General features: G+C 39.4%; 2 protein-coding genes across 2 annotated transcripts; both read right to left on the reverse strand.

The window, feature by feature from the left end:
* Positions 1-413: 413 nt before the first annotated feature.
* Positions 414-1478, reverse strand: LOC137271739 (alpha-(1,3)-fucosyltransferase C-like). The gene has a single exon (XM_067804149.1). The coding sequence runs from the start codon at positions 1476-1478 to the stop codon at positions 414-416; it is 1065 nt and encodes a 354-aa protein (XP_067660250.1).
* Positions 1479-10059: 8581 nt separating this feature from the next.
* Positions 10060-11124, reverse strand: LOC137271740 (alpha-(1,3)-fucosyltransferase C-like). The gene has a single exon (XM_067804150.1). The coding sequence runs from the start codon at positions 11122-11124 to the stop codon at positions 10060-10062; it is 1065 nt and encodes a 354-aa protein (XP_067660251.1).
* Between the last annotated feature and the right edge of the window lie 11941 nt (positions 11125-23065).

Genomic DNA, 23065 nt, shown 5'->3' on the forward strand with positions numbered 1-23065 from the left:
TATAGAATCGAGTCTGGACCAGAAAATCCAGGGATCAACAGCATGAGCATCGATCTGCACAATTGGGAACCGATGACATCCGTCAACATGACAAGCATAGTCGCCTTTCACGGCAAACATGGGTTGCTGAAGGCCCATTCTACCCCGGATCTTCACGGGTCTGTTAAAATAGAAGGATCAACCACCAAGTCAAATGGTTACAGCTTCGACAGCTGTATAGAACAATCATTCGGTGTTGGGATTTAGACAGACGGTTTTATAACATCACCGAGGATCAACCACCAAATCAAATGGTTACACATTTGACATCTGTATACAACAATCATACTTCGTGCTTGCGATCTAGACAAAGGGCTTTATGACATACTTGTGGAGGTGGTAGGAAAACGGTCCAAAAGCAGAAAAACAAGGAACTAAACATGACATGTTTCTTGAGTCAGCCACTTACCAATGTCATAGTACTGCTGACGAAGTAGATCCAGATTATGAATCTTTACACAGAAATCACAGTACGCCGATTCAAGTTGATCCAAATTAGTTTGTATATACCTGGATTTTCTTTCTAGTATCTCAGCATAGGCTGTAACATTTTGTTCCACATACTGAAGATGTTTCGCCAGCTCTTGTGGAGTTGAAAAGTCCGCTGCATTGATGTAGGTTCCTGGTGGTACTAAAGAACTATAATTAGCACCTCCCCGAACGACTGGAACAATATTGTGAGAATAGACTTTAAACAGCTTCTCCGTGAAATAGTCAAAGCATGGTGAATTTTCAAAGGATAAATAGAACCTATATTCGTTGTACATACCATCACAATGTGGACCTCTACATCTCAATGGACCACAGTTTCCATACATGTCCACCGATATATTATATTTACGCAGTTCTTTTACATACTGTTGTCGTTTCGAGGGAGTATTGCAGTTGCTGACAAACCATAAAGCGGATTTAGTTTTATTCAGAGCAATTTGGGAGAAATTAGCTTTAAGTGGGGGCTGCCGACGATAAAAGACACCGTAGGGGTAGATGATATCAGAGTCAAGGCGATAGGTCATAGTCCAGTTAAATACACCACGCCATGCCTCTGTCTCGTATAAGTGACTTCCGTAATAAAAGGGACACTCTATTCCAAACATGGCCCATACTTGGTTGGGTTTTCTAGCAGGAGGTTCCTTGATGTTGAGCTGAGTAAGATCAAAGATAACAACATCTGCTTGATCGATGTGTCTTGGACCCAATAAACATTCACAGTGTTTCTGTGGACACTTTTTCAAACCTTGTCGACAATGGTCCTGAGAGTTTCTGTACCAACCGGGGGGTTTGTAAAACAGAATACGCTTTGTCTTGGTGCTGTTTACTGGACGGTATCCGTCAAGGAAATTCACGCTGTAGGAAATCTTCTGTCTGTTCTTGTCCGAAGAATGGTATGTAATTGGTTTATAGAAATAGGGATAAGGGCTATTTCTATTGAAAACCATGTGGTAGCCAGCTGCAGGCTTTGAAACTGTCTCCTTTTTGTTGGTTTCACCTCCGTCATTTCTGGAAGAGTTGTCTGTATGTTGTGCTATCAATATTTTAGTTGGTTTAAGAGCGTTATTGGTTTTCCTTCCTTCTCTATTTGAAAAGTTGCCTGTTTGTAGTACTATTCGCATTGAAGTCGCCATAGAACTAAGCATATCATAGCGAAGCAATAAAATTCCGCAAAAAGCTGTGGAGATTAGTATAAACAGGAAGTACTTTAATTTCTTTTGTGAAGTCAAAATCTGAAAACAAATGAAAGACGGGTATTTACACGCAGTGTGAAAGATAATGGTGACACGTATGGGTACACACACACAACTATATATATTCTAGTAAAGACATTGTCTGTGGTCAGATTGGACCTATTATATGTCAACATCAATTTTCAGCTGTTAAATTGACAGTGTTTTCTATATAATAAACGATTAGACAATCGTTTGCCTTCTATTTGAACAGTTGACAAAAAGCCAGGTTTGCGTTTCTTATGCAGTTCAATATATATACCCTGCGAGAACGATCATGATGTGACATATCCTACTAGACATGTGACAGTTCGAGAAAACACACAAAAATAGTAAATTCGGAACACGTTCATTTGCCAAGTAGTGTGGGAAGGTACTTCCTTAGGAAATACGGATTCATCAAGGTTGTATAAACCCATATATTTCGTACATTTGGAAATGGATCTTGAGGTGATCTGACCTGAGTCATTTTCTCGCAAAGTTGTTTAGTCATACAAGTGTTTTCCTCTGGCTGTTCGGTCTATGTTTACAATCTAAAAAAGAAAACAAAGAAAAGAAAATCCAATGTTTCGTGAACAAAATTCTAATAATTTTACATCACATTCGAGCTGGTAACTGAAGGTGGCACGGGCATCTTCGGAATGGCCGTCGAAGCCCCACAGAAAGAAGTAAATATCAGGAAACCATGCAGTGTTCGGAGAAATCTCAATGTAATGGATTCATCTTCTTTATGTAACAATTGCAAGATATATATGCATAACAATTGGGATCAGAGAATACATTTAAACAGATTTCTTTTCATTCCATGTGAAACTCCTGCTAGTATTATTTTGGCTTTAGGAAATACAAGGCACAAATTCTAATTCAACAGAAATATCACAACTTTCTTCACAATTATCAGTTAATTACTATTGCTGTCAGTCGTTCTTTTACATTTAACAACTTGTGTTTACAAGATAGGTTTTGTTGTCGCTGGGTCGTAAGACACATCTCTTCACAGTCTGGATACCATAACGCCTACCGTTCCACCCCATTTCCCCTAACATTTGAGCAGGTTTATGGACATAGGTCCACCTTTTAACATTTCGCTGTGAACCAGAAATAGACTCACGTTAAACTTTAATGATGAAGGTGTTGCGGTGTTGGTGGATTTGTGCACCGAGTGAATAATGGGAAACGAGGGATTTGAAATCTGCAATTGCATAGAAGAGAACGATAAGTCACCTGTGTTAACTGTCAGTGACACCGTGGCGTCCATAGATCCCAGGGAACAACCTCGATTCCGACGACCTCCACACCAAAAAGCTTCTAGAAGGGAGGGTAATCTCTTAGGAAGAGACTGTCGAGAAACGCCCACCCCCATATTTTGCAATAATCATATTTTGTGCTAAGAAGCAGACTCACACTGAAGTCCGCCTGTTCCAGTTCGGTGGTGGACAGAAAACGTCCGTTGAAGGAAAAGAAATACAAAAACATGGAACGCCTCCTTGACGTCCTAAGAAATGATCTTAGGAGTGGGCAAATTAGAACCAGAGAGTCTGCAGACTGTACTTCATGTTGGATGATTCTGTATATGAAATAAAATGGGCGAAGAATAGTACTTTTCTCCTGATGTCTTGACTGCAATTGCATAATCTGGATTATCACCTTGCGAAAGTACTACATTATTTCTTTTTTAATCCAGTGTTAAATGTTGAAAGGCCAAAATTTAATGGACGCCCATTTTTTCTTTCTTTTTCACATAAATTAATTGTAAAATGTTTTGATATAGGTTATTTCATTGAGTGGCAAGCTTATGACCATAAAGGTGTTTTAGGAACTTCGATTGTATCGCAATGCCATGATTATCTAGACTAGTATAGGAAGTGTAAGTCCGACATCAGGCCCCCCATTAGTGATATTTTTACGATCATTGCTCCTCCTGTTAGTGAAAAATACCTCCCCATCTCTCGGCTATCTCTCGGTAGGTCGACAGCGAGGTGTGCGTGCGTGCGTGTGTGTGTCGGGGGTGGTAGATCTGATCTACTGACAGGTTAGTTGAGGGCATCGCTCAACTGGCCGGTGGTATCACCATGAAGTATGTAGTACAAGTTCACTTTCTCGTCTTTGATGTCCTTTTTATCTATGTTGGAAGTTTTGACCAACCATGTTGGATCGGTGTCTCGTTTCCGACTGTCTTCCTCATGTTTACCCGGCTGGTACACCCACACAACCACAACCGTCTCTTTACCGTTACGCAGTGGCAGTCGTGCTCAGGCAGTCAACCTTGTTTCTTGTGATACTCTCGCGTCTCCACCTTTCCAGTATCCACGGGGGCTGTGGTAATTTTTCCATATTTAATAATTTTTTTATTTTTTTTTAGGTGGTACCATTATTTTATTTTTTCAGTACCGTTGTGTTCGTACACGTAAGTGGTGACTCCATCGATGGCAATCCACCATTTCGCATCTATCAGTGACATGGACGTTTTGCTTATCGTCAGTCCATACATCCTGTGTCTGCTGCTTCATTTAGTGTTTGAAAGTACCTCTCTTGCAGATGGCTTTCTTGAATCTGGTGTGCTCAGTATGTTTCGAAATTTCGAGTATGGAGGTCTGATCATCTTCTTATAATCAGACTTACGATAATCAATTCGACGTCACTAAAAAATCTCAAACTTTCAAGAAAACAGTTGAAGTAAGTTCACACGAAAGGAAAACTAATTTGAAATACCGCGAAAGTATTGGAAGCAACAATATTATCAAAGTAACAAAAAAAATAGATTATGCATCATTTTAATGTGACCCCATTATATTTTCTTACTGAGTGACAACATCCATTAAAATACGCTTGTAACGAAATTGCTTGTAACGAAATGACTTCGGGATCCCGGCCCCTTGCTCTACATTTTATATGAACATGTTGGTATCTGAAAATATCTGCATATTTAAGTATTACGAACTCCGGTTATACCGACCTAATTTATGGTGATTTGCATTTTGGGACTAGATTTTATCAAACCATCCACTGACGTTCAAGCTTGGCTGTAGTGATCTATAATCAACATATATTGCAAACATTCAAGTTTTCATGTGGTCATTATAGTGACGACGTCACATTTACAGATATACAGTAATAATAATCGCTTGTTCGGAAAATTACATTTTCCTCAGTCAGTTTAAACGAATTTCTAAATATGTGAAATCTAACTTCCTCTACCCAATTTGTATCTCCGCGTGAGTGATTGAGTGAGTGAGTTTAGTTTTACGCCGCTCTTAGAAATGTTACAGCAATATCACGGAAGGGACACCACAAAATGGACTTCACACATTGTACCCATGTGGGGAATCGAACCCGTGTCTTCAGCGTGACGAGCGAACGCTTTAACCACCGCCCCATCTGCGCATGAAATAATGGCAATTAAAATAAAAATTTCATTGTGAAAACATGAGCGACAAAACCCTTTGCCACATCCAGAAGAAATCCCTACTAAAAGCAGAGTCAATTGTACAATTACACAGAATCATGCAGAGGTTCACCGATATTTAGATTAATCGCTAGGTATTGCTTTGTAGTCTGAAAGTTTACCTTGTGTATCATATCTTGAATCACCCATGAACCAGCAGGACACACGGTTTTCCGAGTCTGGTGATTCTGGATTCTGGATTACGCAGTTTGAAACATCTGCGGGAGCAGTCTCTTGTGACACGATGGAACTATGACAATAGGTTGGCAACAGGCCTCTTGGCGATTAACAGCTTCTACAATTGAACCATTCAGATTACGGGCGGTTGTACATACCGTATGTGCACTGAGAATTGAAATTAACGACACGCCTATAGTAACGTTTCAGTACTTTTTTTAGATGACTACCATTTTTTAATTGGTTTAGACTGCTTTATCGAAACGTTTAATTGGTGGACAGACTCTATCATATTCAGATTTTCTTTTATGGTAGTTGGCTGTGTTGTGTATAAAACAGATTAGAGTCTGTGATGATTTACATGACAGTACACATTATTTCACATGGTAGTACAGTCTGCCCCGTTTATCTGAACCTCAGATGTCCGGAAAACTCGCCTCCCGAACGAAAAATCCTTAAATGAATTCACAACGTTGTACAATTACTCACCTATCCGGAAATCCGGTTTCCGTAACTGTACGGTCATTTTCACAGACAAAAAACACTAAATTATGCACATTGTTTGTCTCGTATATCCGGATGGCTGAGCACCTATATGTTTACACACGCGATTACCGAGGGTCTTGCGTGACGTAACAAAGAAGTCGGCAGTCTTTGAAGCGTGAGAAGATTAAACTACCTCTGAGTAGCAAGGTGACACTGAGTTAATTTTGAGGCGTGTCAATTTGTGGGTCACTATAATTAATTAATCCGGATGATCAAGCAAGCTTGGACAGCTGTGAGCGAGAAGACAATTGCTAACTGCTTTGGTCATGTGGATATTATCCAATCAAATGAGGACATGGCCTTGTCGGAACTTCGCGATGCTGTACGATCCTATGCACAAGTTGCAACTGTGACTGTTACTGCCGATGATCTTGTTAATGTCGACAGTGACGAACTGACCGGCGAAAGTCCTCGCTTTTCTACACAGCCAGTGCTAAAAGCTATGACTGATTTCTTCAAGCGAGCATTACTGCAACAAAGGTATGAGACATTTTATGTATGCTCTGACATTTGTTTATGTGTAACAATGAATAAAGAATATGTCTGATGCCGACTATGTTCGTTTATTGTACGTTTCTTTGTATATATGGCCCCTGATTCAGATATCCGAAAATTCGCTTATCCGGACAATTTCAATAAAAAACACAAGTGTTCGGATAAACGGAGTACGACTCTACATAATTTACATGTATAAAAGGTGATATTTTCATTGTGGTACCCGCACATAAGTGCATTCAGCATTAGTGGATATGACATGTATCTGTTGACTTTATCCGCATTTAGGTCACTGCAGCCGAGTTGGACACGACTGTGTACAATTGACCAAATCGACCACCATCATTGAGGTCGAGATAATTATTGGATTCATAATTTCTTAACAAAGTTTAAAATTTGTCTATTGTGTTATCATTTGCGATATCGTCAAGTAACGAATTCCAAATTTTAATTGTGTCTGGTAGGAATTTTATACAGGTTTTTGTCCTACAGTTTATTGTTTGTAACTTGGGATTGTTTCTGAGATTATTATTGTTGTCAGATACTGTTATGTACAGGATTATATAAGTAGTCTGGGGCAAGTTTACCAATTTGGTATCCTGCCTTCTTTCTTTCGACCCGTGAAGGTCCTATAGAACAGGCCTTAAGCAACTCGACCCGTGAAGGTCCTATAGAACAGGCCTTAAGCAACCCATGCAATAAGAGGTGACGGTGTCCGTCAGGCTTGCTCACTTGGTTCAGACAAAGACATGCCATTGGTTCCCAATAGCGCAGATTGATGCCCATGCTGTTGATAACTGGATTGTCTGGTTCAGACTCGATTATTTACAGTCCGCCGCCATATAGCAGGAACATTGCTGAGTGCGGGGTAAAAGGAAACTCACTCACTCCTTTCTTTCAGTGGTTTAGAATTAGTTTCAAGGTATAATTTTTCATGTTAGTTCCGCGAACCGTGGTACATATAGTGCGGGGTGCATCTAAGTACAAACAGATAACACCATGAAATCATAAATATTGGAAATATTACTAGAAATTAAACATAGCAGTTTCGTCACATCCATGGCCAATATACCTTTCAATATAAGTGATGGAGAATCAGCTGCGCTGCTTCAGAGAATGACAACAGTACTCAAACACAGTGTGCGACAACGTAAGGCATAAATGATGAGGTAATGGTTTTATTACTTTGCTCATTTTACCACTTGGTAGTGGTGAGATTACATGGGGTTTAAAGTCGTACTTAATATTATTTCGCTCATACGACGACGTGCATGCGTGCGTGTGTTTTGCTGCTTGTACTAGCTCAAGCTTATGTTCGTTTTGTAGGACTAGTTCACTGCGATACCGTGACCCAGTTAAGCATAAACACCCCACTCGGTCATATTACTGACTCCGAGCTGACCAGTGTTTGTTCTATCCATTGATGCCAAGACCCAGACAGGGACTAACAAGTACCATATTTTAACATGTTTTGTTACGACACGGCCAGCGATCGAAACCGCGACCTTCCGCTCTTCGAGTAACACGCACTGACCACTACACAGACTGTCTTAGCACCTGGTGCAAATTTCTGAAACCCAAGTTTGGTTAAATAAAACTATGCACTTAAACTATAACAAAATTCACGAGCCCACGAGTTATACAATCAATTAATCAAAGTTTATTCAGTAAGGCCATACAAAAACGCAACGAAATAACAATGAAAGTGACAAAATGGTTAGGACGCTTTCACTTTATAACCTTAAAGCTTCTTTACAAATCTATGTTAATTTGGATCTTTACTTTATCACAAGGTAAGAATACACTACATTTAGAAGTAATGTTTCCAGAAGTATACAGGAATATACTGGTGTCTTAAAATGGACTAAACTTTTCATATTAACAGAAAATGGTATTCATCTTCCTACACCCATTCATACATACCTTACACAAAAACATTAACACAAAATCTAGCAACGTTTACCATTAAATTCAATTCCCCGGATATTTACAGAAAAATAATAAAAGCCTCCTTTTACATTCACGATCCTTGGGAGTAGATAAATAACATTCAACTTTAAGTAGAGATTTCTATTCATGAGAGAAACATATTATTGATTCACAAACTATTCTTCCTGGTTACAATCTTTAGATCTTTGTACAGACTTACTATGATATAGAGAACTACTACCTACTTCCTCAGAGATTAAAAATCCAAACTTATAGGGAAAAAGTTACATTTTAAGTAAACTATATCCAGTCACCATCTTGTGACCATCGATGGATCACCAGGCTACCCCAAAATAAACAGTATTTGATCACCAATTTAGCCCAAAGTCACTATGAACTGATCACCACATTTACCTCAAATTCACTATGAATTAATCATCAATTTAGCCCAAAGTCACTATGAACTGATCACCAATTTATCAGTAGGTCACTATGAACTGATCACCAATTTATCCCAAAGTCATAGAGATGTGATCACCAATTCCCCATCAAGACAGCATATTATAACCTCATGTTATCAACTTATACTCATCAAGTAGCCTCAAGTAACCATCAGTTACAAAGTCTACACAAGTCACCAACACCAAAAAGCCATGTGATCACAGCGATGTGATCGCCAATTCCTCATCAAGCCAGCATATTACAACATCATGTTATCAATTTATACTCATCAAGTAACCATCAATTACAAAGTGAACACAAGTCACCAACACTAAAGTCACCATTAAACATAACAAAGGCCTCATCATATCCGACACAAGTCGTCAATTTTAAGTATTATCAAGTCATCGCCAGGTCACCACCATACTACTACCATGTAGTATTATCATTGACCATACTAAGTGTTTTGTTGACTAAACGCTGATTCGTTATTATCAGCAGGGACGGCATCAAGTTTCAATCAGGAAGATATTGAACGCCCAACATATTCTTCTACGGTAAACCTGCAGATAACACATCACCACTGCTACACAAAACACCTTCCTTTCTGAAGGATATCTGGTTGTGGCGGTAGATGGAATGACAAAAAAACAAACGAGGAACTACAGTTATTTATACCCAACTTTACACAGTCATAAATAGCACCTTGAGCATTCGAAAGAAATGTGCAGCAAATAAACGTGGAAATATGAATATACTACGCTATCTCAGTGTTACAGTAGAGGAAGGAGTGAGGGTGTTTAGTATTACTCTGCACATAGCAACATTCCAGCAATATAGCAGCGGTCTATATAGAATCGAGTCTGGACCAGAAAATCCAGGGATCAACAGCATGAGCATCGATCTGCACAATTGGGAACCGATGACATCCGTCAACATGACAAGCATAGTCGCCTTTCACGGCAAACATGGGTTGCTGAAGGCCCATTCTACCCCGGATCTTCACGGGTCTGTTAAAATAGAAGGATCAACCACCAAGTCAAATGGTTACAGCTTCGACAGCTGTATAGAACAATCATTCGGTGTTGGGATTTAGACAGACGGTTTTATAACATCACCGAGGATCAACCACCAAATCAAATGGTTACACATTTGACATCTGTATACAACAATCATACTTCGTGCTTGCGATCTAGACAAAGGGCTTTATGACATACTTGTGGAGGTGGTAGGAAAACGGTCCAAAAGCAGAAAAACAAGGAACTAAACATGACATGTTTCTTGAGTCAGCCACTTACCAATGTCATAGTACTGCTGACGAAATAGATCCAGATTATGAATCTTTACACAGAAATCACAGTACGCCGATTCAAGTTGATCCAAATTAGTTTGTATATACCTGGATTTTCTTTCTAGTATCTCAGCATAGGCCGTAACATTTTGTTCCAGATACTGAAGATGTTTCGCCAGCTCTTGTGGAGTTGAAAAGTCCGCTGCATTGATGTAGGTTCCTGGTGGTACTAAAGAACTATAATTAGCACCTCCCCGAACGACTGGAACAATATTGTGAGAATAGACTTTAAACAGCTTCTCCGTGAAATAGTCAAAGCATGGTGAATTTTCAAAGGATAAATAGAACCTATATTCGTTGTACATACCATCACAATGTGGACCTCTACATTTCAATGGACCACAGTTTCCATACATGTCCACCGATATATTATATTTACGCAGTTCTTTTACATACTGTTGTCGTTTCGAGGGAGTATTGCAGTTGCTGACAAACCATAAAGCGGATTTAGTTTTATTCAGAGCAATTTGGGAGAAATTAGCTTTAAGTGGGGGCTGCCGACGATAAAAGACACCGTAGGGGTAGATGATATCAGAGTCAAGGCGATAGGTCATAGTCCAGTTAAATACACCACGCCATGCCTCTGTCTCGTATAAGTGACTTCCGTAATAAAAGGGACACTCTATTCCAAACATGGCCCATACTTGGTTGGGTTTTCTAGCAGGAGGTTCCTTGATGTTGAGCTGAGTAAGATCAAAGATAACAACATCTGCTTGATCGATGTGTCTTGGACCCAATAAACATTCACAGTGTTTCTGTGGACACTTTTTCAAACCTTGTCGACAATGGTCCTGAGAGTTTCTGTACCAACCGGGGGGTTTGTAAAACAGAATACGCTTTGTCTTGGTGCTGTTTACTGGACGGTATCCGTCAAGGAAATTCACGCTGTAGGAAATCTTCTGTCTGTTCTTGTCCGAAGAATGGTATGTAATTGGTTTATAGAAATAGGGATAAGGGCTATTTCTATTGAAAACCATGTGGTAGCCAGCTGCAGGCTTTGAAACTGTCTCCTTTTTGTTGGTTTCACCTCCGTCATTTCTGGAAGAGTTGTCTGTATGTTGTGCTATCAATATTTTAGTTGGTTTAAGAGCGTTATTGGTTTTCCTTCCTTCTCTATTTGAAAAGTTGCCTGTTTGTAGTACTATTCGCATTGAAGTCGCCATAGAACTAAGCATATCATAGCGAAGCAATAAAATTCCGCAAAAAGCTGTGGAGATTAGTATAAACAGGAAGTACTTTAATTTCTTTTGTGAAGTCAAAATCTGAAAACAAATGAAAGACGGGTATTTACACGCAGTGTGATAGATAATGGTGACACGTATGGGTACACACACACAACTATATATATTCTAGTAAAGACATTGTCTGTGGTCAGATTGGACCTATTATATGTCAACATCAATTTTCAGCTGTTAAATTGACAGTGTTTTCTATATAATAAACGATTAGACAATCGTTTGCCTTCTATTTGAACAGTTGACAAAAAGCCAGGTTTGCGTTTCTTATGCAGTTCAATATATATACCCTGCGAGAACGATCATGATGTGACATATCCTACTAGACATGTGACAGTTCGAGAAAACACACAAAAATAGTAAATTCGGAACACGTTCATTTGCCAAGTAGTGTGGGAAGGTACTTCCTTAGGAAATACGGATTCATCAAGGTTGTATAAACCCATATATTTCGTACATTTGGAAATGGATCTTGAGGTGATCTGACCTGAGTCATTTTCTCGCAAAGTTGTTTAGTCATACAAGTGTTTTCCTCTGGCTGTTCGGTCTCTGTTTACAATCTAAAAAAGAAAACAAAGAAAAGAAAATCCAATGTTTCGTGAACAAAATTCTAATAATTTTACATCACATTCGAGCTGGTAACTGAAGGTGGCACGGGCATCTTCGGAATGGCCGTCGAAGCCCCACAGAAAGAAGTAAATATCAGGAAACCATGCAGTGTTCGGAGAAATCTCAATGTAATGGATTCATCTTCTTTATGTAACAATTGCAAGATATATATGCATAACAATTGGGATCAGAGAATACATTTAAACAGATTTCTTTTCATTCCATGTGAAACTCCTGCTAGTATTATTTTGGCTTTAGGAAATGCAAGGCACAAATTCTAATTCAACAGAAATATCACAACTTTCTTCACAATTATCAGTTAATTACTATTGCTGTCAGTCGTTCTTTTACATTTAACAACTTGTGTTTACAAGATAGGTTTTGTTGTCGCTGGGTCGTAAGACACATCTCTTCACAGTCTGGGTACCATAACGCCTACCGTTCCACCCCATTTCCCCTAACATTTGAGCAGGTTTATGGACATAGGTCCACCTTTTAACATTTCGCTGTGAACCAGAAATAGACTCACGTTAAACTTTAATGATGAAGGTGTTGCGGTGTTGGTGGATTTGTGCACCGAGTGAATAATGGGAAACGAGGGATTTGAAATCTGCAATTGCATAGAAGAGAACGATAAGTCACCTGTGTTAACTGTCAGTGACACCGTGGCGTCCATAGATCCCAGGGAACAACCTCGATTCCGACGACCTCCACACCAAAAAGCTTCTAGAAGGGAGGGTAATCTCTTAGGAAGAGACTGTCGAGAAACGCCCACCCCCATATTTTGCAATAATCATATTTTGTGCTAAGAAGCAGACTCACACTGAAGTCCGCCTGTTCCAGTTCGGTGATGGACAGAAAACGTCCGTTGAAGGAAAAGAAATACAAAAACATGGAACGCCTCCTTGACGTCCTAAGAAATGATCTTAGGAGTGGGCAAATTAGAACCAGAGAGTCTGCAGACTGTATGTTGGATGATTCTGTATATGAAATAAAATGGGCGAAGAATAGTACTTTTCTCCTGATGTCTTGACTGCAATTGCATAATCTGGATTATCACCTTGCGAAAGTACTACATTATTTCTTTTTTAATCCAGTGTTAAATGTTGAAAGGCCAAAATTTAATAGACGCCCATTTTTTCTTTCTTTTTCACATAAATTAATTGTAAAATGTTTTGATACAGGTTATTTCATTGAGTGGCAAGCTTATGAGTGAGTGAGTGAGTTAATATTTATCGTCACATCGGCAATATCTCAGCCATAGCGTAACGAGAACATTTAATACTGAAATGAAATATATATATCTATTATAAAACCTGTCAACGAGAGACAGTAAAACAACTAGAATATCACAGATGACAATATAAAACTAGTAACTATACCTAAAACAATTGATCTATAGAGGACAATACAAGATAAAAATGGGCTATAGATTGCTAACAACTGAAAGTAGATCACCATACTAGGGACCATGGGGACTTACTGTACCTTTGCTACCTGCATGGACCTTAGCTGGATTTACATCATCCCCTCAGCCGTCAGCAATTTGGGAAACCTAGCCATGCAAATAAAAAGACACTTATGCTACGATTAAAAACATGAAAGTTTGAATTTACTTTGAATGTTTGTGGACTTACGTACCCTCTCAGGGGGACAATAGTTTTACAGTACTTCAACCCCCTTTGAGGATACAGCCACTAACAAGCACAGTTCTCAATTTAAACTTCCAATAATAAAATATTTATCAATTTACAATTCAGACAATAAATCTAATTCTTTTAAAAATGCAATGATTAAATGAGAGCTTGTGTTATTAAAAAGATCCTTCAGAGTTCGTGAATTAAAATACTGATCCCTTGTGATGGAATACTCGACACAGTCAAGCAGGATATGCTTGACTGTGATTCTTCCATCACAAGGCATACAAAACGGAGGATCCTCACCTTTAAGCAAATATTTATGTGTATATCTTGTGTGGCCAATACGACATCGTCGCATGATGACCTCCTCAAATCTGGACTGACAACCCAAGTAGGTGTAACCAATATACGGTTTCATTTCATGTAATTTATTGATACCTACTTGAGTGTCCCACTTCTTCTGCATCAGATCACGGATATACGTTCTAATGCAAGCTTTGTAATCTGAATATGGAAGAAAAAGTGGTGTCACAGATTTGTTGAGAGCCGCCTTGGCAGCAAGATCGGCCATCACATTTCCAGAAATACCTACGTGACTGGGTAACCAACAAAAGACGATGTCGTATTGGCCAGTAGCAAGAGTATTATACAATTCAATAATTTCAATTAAAAGCGGATGTTTACAAGAAATATTTTAATAGCCTGAAGACAAGAAAGAGAGTCGGAATATATCATATACTGCTTACGTTTAGGGTGTCTTTGAATATATTTAAGAGCTGTTAATATGGCGTTAGCTTCTGCTGTAAAAACAGAACTATTATCTGGTAATCTAGAAGATATTGTTCTCGATCCAGTGACAGTAGCACAAGCAACTGCACCACCGTCCTTGGAACCATCTGTAAATAATGATTTGTAATTGTTATATTTATGTTTCAATTGATTATATTCTTGTTTATACTGTAATTCATTAGTTTCTGTTTTTTTAAATGTAGTTAATGTTAGGTCAACCTGTGGCCTAACCAACTGCCATGGTGGAGAGGAAAGAAGACGGGAAGGAGCTATATTGTTCAGCTCAATACCAGCAGCAGCAATCAACGGCTTTATTCTGAGCCCAAGAGGTGGAACAAAAGAAGACTTTTTGCTATACAAATCCTCATAAAGGGGATTGAAGACACAGTTATATGCTGGGTTAGATTCGTTAGAGTATAGTTTTATGATACATTGTAAAGATAATTTGATACGGCGTTGTGCAAGAGATGGTTCATCGGCCTCAACGTAAAGACAGGTGAAGTTCTGAAGGACCCAAGACAAAGTCTTAGACCTTGGTGATGGACAGGATCAAGAAGTTTAAGATTGCTTTTGCAGGCGCCACCATAGACGATGGAGCCATAATCAAGTTTAGAACGAACGAGTGATCGATATAAATGGAGAAAGATGGCTTGATCCCCTTCCCATTTTGAATTTGAAACCACTTTCAACAAGTCAAGAGCTTTCAGGCATTTAGTTTTAGGTGATTTAATATGTGGTAAAAACGTTAAGTGTGAATCAAAGATTAGACCCAAGAATTTGGCTTCCTTCACAACTTTAATGGGCGTCCCATCTAGAGACAGTTCAGGGTCTTTATGTGGTTTGTATTTACGACAAAAATGTATGCAGTTAGTTTTCGATTTAGAAAATTTAAAGCCGTTTTCAAGACACCATTTATTAATCCTGTTTAAACACAACTGCAATTGCCGTTCAATGGTATGCATATTTTTACCACGACAAGAAATATTAAAATCATCCACAAATAACGATCCATCAATTGAATCGTTTAAATCTTTAGATAAACTGTTGATCTTGATGCTAAAAAGAGTGACTGACAAAATACTGCCTTGTGGAACACCCTGATCCTGATTGTAATGATCAGACAGGGTAGAGCCCACGCGGACCTGGAATTGTCTGTTATTTAAAAACTTGGCAATAAATTCAGGCAAACGACCTCGCAACCAGAAGTCATGTAAATCTCTTAAAATGCCATATTTCCAAGTAGTGTCATATGCTTTTTCAAGCTCAAAAAAGATAGACACAGCGTGTTGTTTGTTAATCAGTGCGTTTTTATAAATGATTCTAAACGCACTAAGTGATCGACAGTACATTGTATATCTGTGATAAGGTTATTTGTTTCCAAGTACCAAACAAGTCGATTATTTATCATGCGTTCCATGGTCTTGCAAACACAGCTTGTTAATGAAATTGGACGGATCCGTATGATCACGTCCAGGTTTAGGTATTGGTACTACTATGGCGTCACGCCATGACGGAGGAAAGTTACCCGATGTCCAAATATCATCAAAAATATTTAGGAGAGTTTCTAGGCAGGATTCTGGTAAGTGCTTCAGGAGTTGATAATGTATGTTATCAGCTCCAGTAGCAGTGTCATGAGCCTGATCAAGAGCAGTATGGAGTTCATGAATAGAAAACGTTTCATTATAATCTTCCCCATTATCAGAATTGAAATTAATAGTTTTCTTTTCTTGTTGTTTTTGATACTGCTGGAATTTAGGTAAATAATTAGAAGAGGAAGAGTGTTTAGCAAGGGTTTCGCCCAGTTTATTTGCGATATCTGATTTATCAGTAAGTAATTGATCTTCATGTTTAAGATGATGGACAGTAGATTTAGTACCTTTACCTTTAATTTTCTGGACCATGTTCCATACCTTGGACATGGGTGTCCGAGAATTTATTTTAGATACATAATTTTGCCAAGATTGGCGTTTGTTCTGTTTAAAAGTACGCCGTGCTTTAGCATTTAAAATTTTAAATTTATTTAAATTATGCACCATAGGATGGCGACGGAAATAATGTTCTGCTTTTTTCCTTGCCTTCCTAGCTTGTTTGCACTCATCGTTGAACCATGGTTTTCTTATGTGTGGAACTACAGAGGACTTTGGTATACACTCATCAGCTATGGAATTCAGTTCATCCGAAAAGCATTTAATAGCATCGGAAACGTCAATAAAACGTTCAGGTTTAAGTTTTTCAGCACACAGTGTTTCATATAAAGCCCAGTTAGCCTTTTTAAAATTTCGTCTTGATGATGGAGGAACATCGGATGGAGTTACAGCTTTTAACATAGTAGGACAATGGTCACTTCCACAGAGGTCATCGTGGACTGACCATTCGAATTCATTTAGTAGTTCGGAAGTTGTCAGTGACAAGTCAAGAGCAGAATAGGTCCCTGTACCAGGGTGTAAATATGTGTTGGAACCATCATTATAAATACATAAATCATTATCAGAACAAAAGTCCTCCAACAATTTCCCTTTAGTGTTTGTAGTTACACTACCCCAGAGTGGGTTGTGCACATTTAAATCTCCCATTATAATACAGGGCTTCGGGAGCTGATCATATAGAGCTTGAAGATCAGTTTTAGCAAACGTCGAAGACGGAGAAATATAAAGAGAGCATAGCGTAAACGCTACATGTAACGTAATTCTCACTGCAACAGCCTGCATATTAGTATTAAGTGAAACAGGGCTTTGAATAACGTTTTGTTTGACTAGAATGGATGATCCGCCAGTGGCCCTATCACCCGGAGGTGCAAAACAATGATATGTATTAAACTGACGAAAATTAAATGTATCTGTTTGTTTTAAATATGTCTCTTGGAGACATATCGCTGAAGGTATAAAATCTTGGACTAATAGCTGTAATTCGTGTAAATTAGTCCTTAATCCTCTGCAGTTCCACTGTACAATATTATTGGAATAAACTATCTTTTAGGGGGATTTATTGGGGATCTACCCCGCACTCTTTTGGAGGGCGACAAGCTGTGTGCCCTAGAATGGACGTTTCCAGAAACGTCCATGTCTTCAAGAGACCCGTATTTATTGAACAATTGAATTTTGTTCTGTGACCCTTTTGGAGCTCTGCCACTTTGTTGTTTTGAAGCATCAGGCTTTGGCTTCGGTTTATTTTTCGCAGTTTGTTGACTATCAGCTGTGGATTGAGACTTTGAGTTTGACTGAGATGATGATTTGTGATCAGAAGAAGATTTTGAGGTACTAGGAAGTGATTCCCCAGTCTGTGATGATATAGCAGGGTACAAAAGCTGTGGAGAATCGCAATTTACCCAAGTCAAGGTAGTTTGGCAGCCTGTGGTTGATGTTTTTGCTACTGTAGCATAAGTTTGTGGAAGATCAGATGTCTTTACCAGTTTTTTGGCCTCGGAAAAAGAGATATTTTGAGTAAATTTGATTTTATTGATTTCCATTTGCTCTTTCCAAATAGGACATTGCTTAGAAAATGAACAATGGTCGCCTGAGCAATTGGTGCATTTTTTATAATCACTGTCACAATCTTCTGTTGTGTGTGTCTTCTCACCACAGTGAGCACACACAACAGACAATGTGCAAGTATTCACGCCATGTCCATATTTCTGGCATTTAAAACACCTGAGCGGGTTGGGGATGTAGGTATCAACTTGTATGTTACAATAGCCTGCCTTCACTGATTTAGGAGCATTTGGACATGAAAAAGTAAACAGATAGGTATTAGTTTGGAATGTTTCATTGTTTTTTCGGGTTGAAAAGCGCTTCACATACAGCACACCTTGATCTTTCATTTCTGATCCTATGTCAATTTCGGACATATCAGCAAACAATCGATCACGATCTCTGATGATACCTTTTCTAGTATTCAAGGTCTTGTGAGCAGAGACCGTGACGGGAATGCCCACGAAAGATTTCATGTTCATCAGGTTCGTTGCTTGTTGCTTTTTCCCGCATTGGACTAGCAGGGCACCCGAACGTAAGCGTCTAATGTTTTTCACCTCTCCTGCAACACCTTGAATACCCTTGGATACAGCAAAGGGGTTCAACTTTAACGGTGTCTTCTCAGGAGTCTCAATAACAACGAAACGCGGCCAATATTCAATCGATGCAGACGGTCTATGGTCAGTATCAACAGGGTCAATATCAAGTGGACGTATTGTCTTTTTGGTTGGGGTTTCATACGCCATAGTTAGTGTAATATGGTTCATCATCCGAGCTCCCCACCCACCACGGAGTATCACAAGGACAATGCTAAAGCAAGCGGGCCTCCAGCTTGCAGCACCAAGGATACCCGGATGATATACTCCAGTAGAAGAATTACAAAGAATTAATCCACCAGATTGGCCCATGAGCCACCGCCTTCTGGGCATAAGACTCTAGGCAAAACTCAGAACTTCAAATACATTCCAAAACCAGAAAAGTCGATGAATAATTCAGCCAAGACCGAAATTAAAAGTCTAAATAAAATTTGTGCAATGACATATATATATAATTCATGCACAGGGCTTGGCATGACCAGCCGATTGGTTGAATCGGGCCAATTCAACCACCCGTCTAGGTGAAGTAAGGGCCAAAGTGGTGTGTTAGGCAAATGGAAAGTAGTTAAAAGCCCAAATGCCCTCAACCACCAGGTTCCCGTCCTCCACCGACACGGGACGCAACCCACGGCCAACAGGTTGCCCAAATTAGTCGCCTCTTACGACAAGCAATGGGGTGCTGTGGACACATTCTATCCCGGGTCCACACGGGAGAAGAGCACTTAGCATTACCCAGCACCCACCACGAGGAGGTGGCTCTTCATGGGTGCCGGCAAGCTTATGACCATAAAGGTGTTTTAGGAACTTCGATTGTATCGCAATGCCATGATTATCTAGACTAGTATAGGAAGTGTAAGTCCGACATCAGGCCCCCCATAAGTGATATTTTTACGATCATTGCTCCTCCTGTTAGTGAAAAATACCTCCCCATCTCTCGGCTATCTCTCGGTAGGTCGACAGCGAGGTGTGCGTGCGTGCGTGTGTGTGTCGGGGGTGGTAGATCTGATCTACTGACAGGTTAGTTGAGGGCATCGCTCAACTGGCCGGTGGTATCACCATGTTGTGAGGTACGACCAGCAATTGGCGGTCCGTCTTTGAAGTATGTAGTACAAGTTCACTTTCTCGTCTTTGATGTCCTTTTTATCTATGTTGGAAGTTTTGACCAACCATGTTGGATCGGTGTCTCGTTTCCGACTGTCTTCCTCATGTTTACCCGGCTGGTACACCCACACAACCACAACCGTCTCTTTACCGTTACGCAGTGGCAGTCGTGCTCAGGCAGTCAACCTTGTTTCTTGTGATACTCTCGCGTCTCCACCTTTCCAGTATCCACGGGGGCTGTGGTAATTTTTCCATATTTAATATTTTTTTTATTTTTTTTTTAGGTGGTACCATTATTTTATTTTTTCAGTACCGTTGTGTTCGTACACGTAAGTGGTGACTCCATCGATGGCAATCCACCATTTCGCATCTATCAGTGACATGGACGTTTTGCTTATCGTCAGTCCATACATCCTGTGTCTGCTGCTTCTCAGCACATTCATTTAGTGTTTGAAAGTACCTCTCTTGCAGATGGCTTTCTTGAATCTGGTGTGCTCAGTATGTTTCGAAATTTCGAGTATGGAGGTCTGATCATCTTCTTATAATCAGACTTACGATAATCAATTCGACGTCACTAAAAAATCTCAAACTTTCAAGAATACAGTTGAAGTAAGTTCACACGAAAAGAAAACTAATTTGAAATACCGCGAAAGTATTGGAAGCAACAATATTATCAAAGTAACAAAAAAAATAGATTATGCATAATTTTAATGTGACCCCATTATATTTTCTTACTGAGTGACAACATCCATTAAAATACGCTTGTAACGAAATTGCTTGTAACGAAATGACTTCGGGATCCCGGCCCCTTGCTCTACATTTTATATGAACATTTTGGTATCTGAAAATATCTGCATATTTAAGTATTACGAACTCCGGTTATACCGACCTAATTTATGGTGATTTGCATTTTGGGACTAGATTTTATCAAACCATCCACTGACGTTCAAGCTTGGCTGTAGTGATCTATAATCAACATATATTGCAAACATTCAAGTTTTCATGTGGTCATTATAGTGACGACGTCACATTTACAGATATACAGTAATAATAATCGCTTGTTCGGAAAATTACATTTTCCTCAGTCAGTTTAAACGAATTTCTAAATATGTGAAATCTAACTTCCTCTACCCAATTTGTATCTCCGCGTGAGTGATTGAGTGAGTGAGTTTAGTTTTACGCCGCTCTTAGAAATGTTACAGCAATATCACGGAAGAGACACCACAAAATGGACTTCACACATTGTACCCATGTGGGGAATCGAACCCGTGTCTTCAGCGTGACGAGCGAACGCTTTAACCACCGCCCCATCTGCGCATGAAATAATGGCAATTAAAATAAAAATTTCATTGTGAAAACATGAGCGACAAAACCCTTTGCCACATCCAGAAGAAATCCCTACTAAAAGCAGAGTCAATTGTACAATTACACAGAATCATGCAGAGGTTCACCGATATTTAGATTAATCGCTAGGTATTGCTTTGTAGTCTGAAAGTTTACCTTGTGTATCATATCTTGAATCACCCATGAACCAGCAGGACACACGGTTTTCCGAGTCTGGTGATTCTGGATTCTGGATTACGCAGTTTGAAACATCTGCGGGAGCAGTCTCTTGTGACACGATGGAACTATGACAATAGGTTGGCAACAGGCCTCTTGGCGATTAACAGCTTCTACAATTGAACCATTCAGATTACGGGCGGTTGTACATACCGTATGTGCACTGAGAATTGAAATTAACGACACGCCTATAGTAACGTTTCAGTACTTTTTTTTAGATGACTACCATTTATTAATTGGTTTAGACTGCTTTATCGAAACGTTTAATTGGTGGACAGACTCTATCATATTCAGATTTTCTTTTATGGTAGTTGGCTGTGTTGTGTATAAAACAGATTAGAGTCTGTGATGATTTACATGACAGTACACATTATTTCACATGGTAGTACAGTCTGCCCCGTTTATCTGAACCGCAGATGTCCGGAAAACTCGCCTCCCGAACGAAAAATCCTTAAATGAATTCACAACGTTGTACAATTACTCACCTATCCGGAAATCCGGTTTCCGTAACTGTACGGTCATTTTCACAGACAAAAACCACTAAATTATGCACATTGTTTGTCTCGTATATCCGGATGGCTGAGCACCTATATGTTTACATACGCGATTACCGAGGGTCTTGCGTGACGTAACAAAGAAGTCGGCAGTCTTTGAAGCGTGAGAAGATTAAACTACCTCTGAGTAGCAAGGTGACACTGAGTTAATTTTGAGGCGTGTCAATTTGTGGGTCACTATAATTAATTAATCCGGATGATCAAGCAAGCTTGGACAGCTGTGAGCGAGAAGACAATTGCTAACTGCTTTGGTCATGTGAATATTATCCAATCAAATGAGGACATGGCCTTGTCGGAACTTCGCGATGCTGTACGATCCTATGCACAAGTTGCAACTGTGACTGTTACTGCCGATGATCTTGTTAATGTCGACAGTGACGAACTGACCGGCGAAAGTCCTCGCTTTTCTACACAGCCAGTGCAAAAAGCTATGACTGATTTCTTCAAGCGAGCATTACTGCAACAAAGGTATGAGACATTTTATATATGCTCTGACATTTGTTTATGTGTAACAATGAATAAAGAATATGTCTGATGCCGACTATATTCGTTTATTGTACGTTTCTTTGTATATATGGCCCCTGATTCAGATATCCGAAAATTCGCTTATCCGGACAATTTCAATAAAAAACCACAAGTGTTCGGACAAAACGCAGCACGGCTCTACATAATTTACATGTATAAAAGATGATATTTTCATTGTGGTACCCGCACATAAGTGCATTCAGCATTAGTGGATATGACATGTATCTGTTGACTTTATCCGCATTTAGGTCACTGCAGCCGAGTTGGACACGACTGTGTACAATTGACCAAATCGACCACCATCATTGAGGTCGAGATAATTATTGGATTCATAATTTCTTAACAAAGTTTAAAATTTGTCTATTGTGTTATCATTTGCGATATCGTCAAGTAACGAATTCCAAATTTTAATTGTGTCTGGTAGGAATTTTATACAGGTTTTTGTCCTACAGTTTATTGTTTGTAACTTGGGATTGTTTCTGAGATTATTATTGTTGTCAGATACTGATATGTACAGGATTATATAAGAAGTCTGGGGCGTTTACCAATTTGGTATCCTGCCTTCTTTCTTTCGACCCGTGAAGGTCCTATAGAACAGGCCTTAAGCAACTCGACCCGTGAAGGTCCTATAGAACAGGCCTTAAGCAACCCATGCAATAAGAGGGTTTGCTCACTTGGTTCAGACCAAGACATGCCATTGGTTCCCAATAGCGCAGATTGATGCCCATGCTGCTGATAACTGGATTGTCTGGTTCAGACTCGATTATTTACAGTCCGCCGCCATATAGCAGGAACATTGCTGAGTGCGGGGTAAAAGGGAACTCACTCACTCCTTTCTTTCA

This window comes from Haliotis asinina, chromosome 2 (genome assembly GCF_037392515.1).
Source record: "Haliotis asinina isolate JCU_RB_2024 chromosome 2, JCU_Hal_asi_v2, whole genome shotgun sequence".
Taxonomy (NCBI): Eukaryota; Metazoa; Mollusca; class Gastropoda; order Lepetellida; family Haliotidae; genus Haliotis; species Haliotis asinina.

Bases quoted from the DNA above. Each gene is read 5' to 3' on its own strand.
- LOC137271739 (XM_067804149.1), bottom strand. From the start codon at position 1,478: ATGGTTTTCAATAGAAATAGCCCTTATCCCTATTTCTATAAACCAATT.
- LOC137271740 (XM_067804150.1), bottom strand. From the start codon at position 11,124: ATGGTTTTCAATAGAAATAGCCCTTATCCCTATTTCTATAAACCAATT.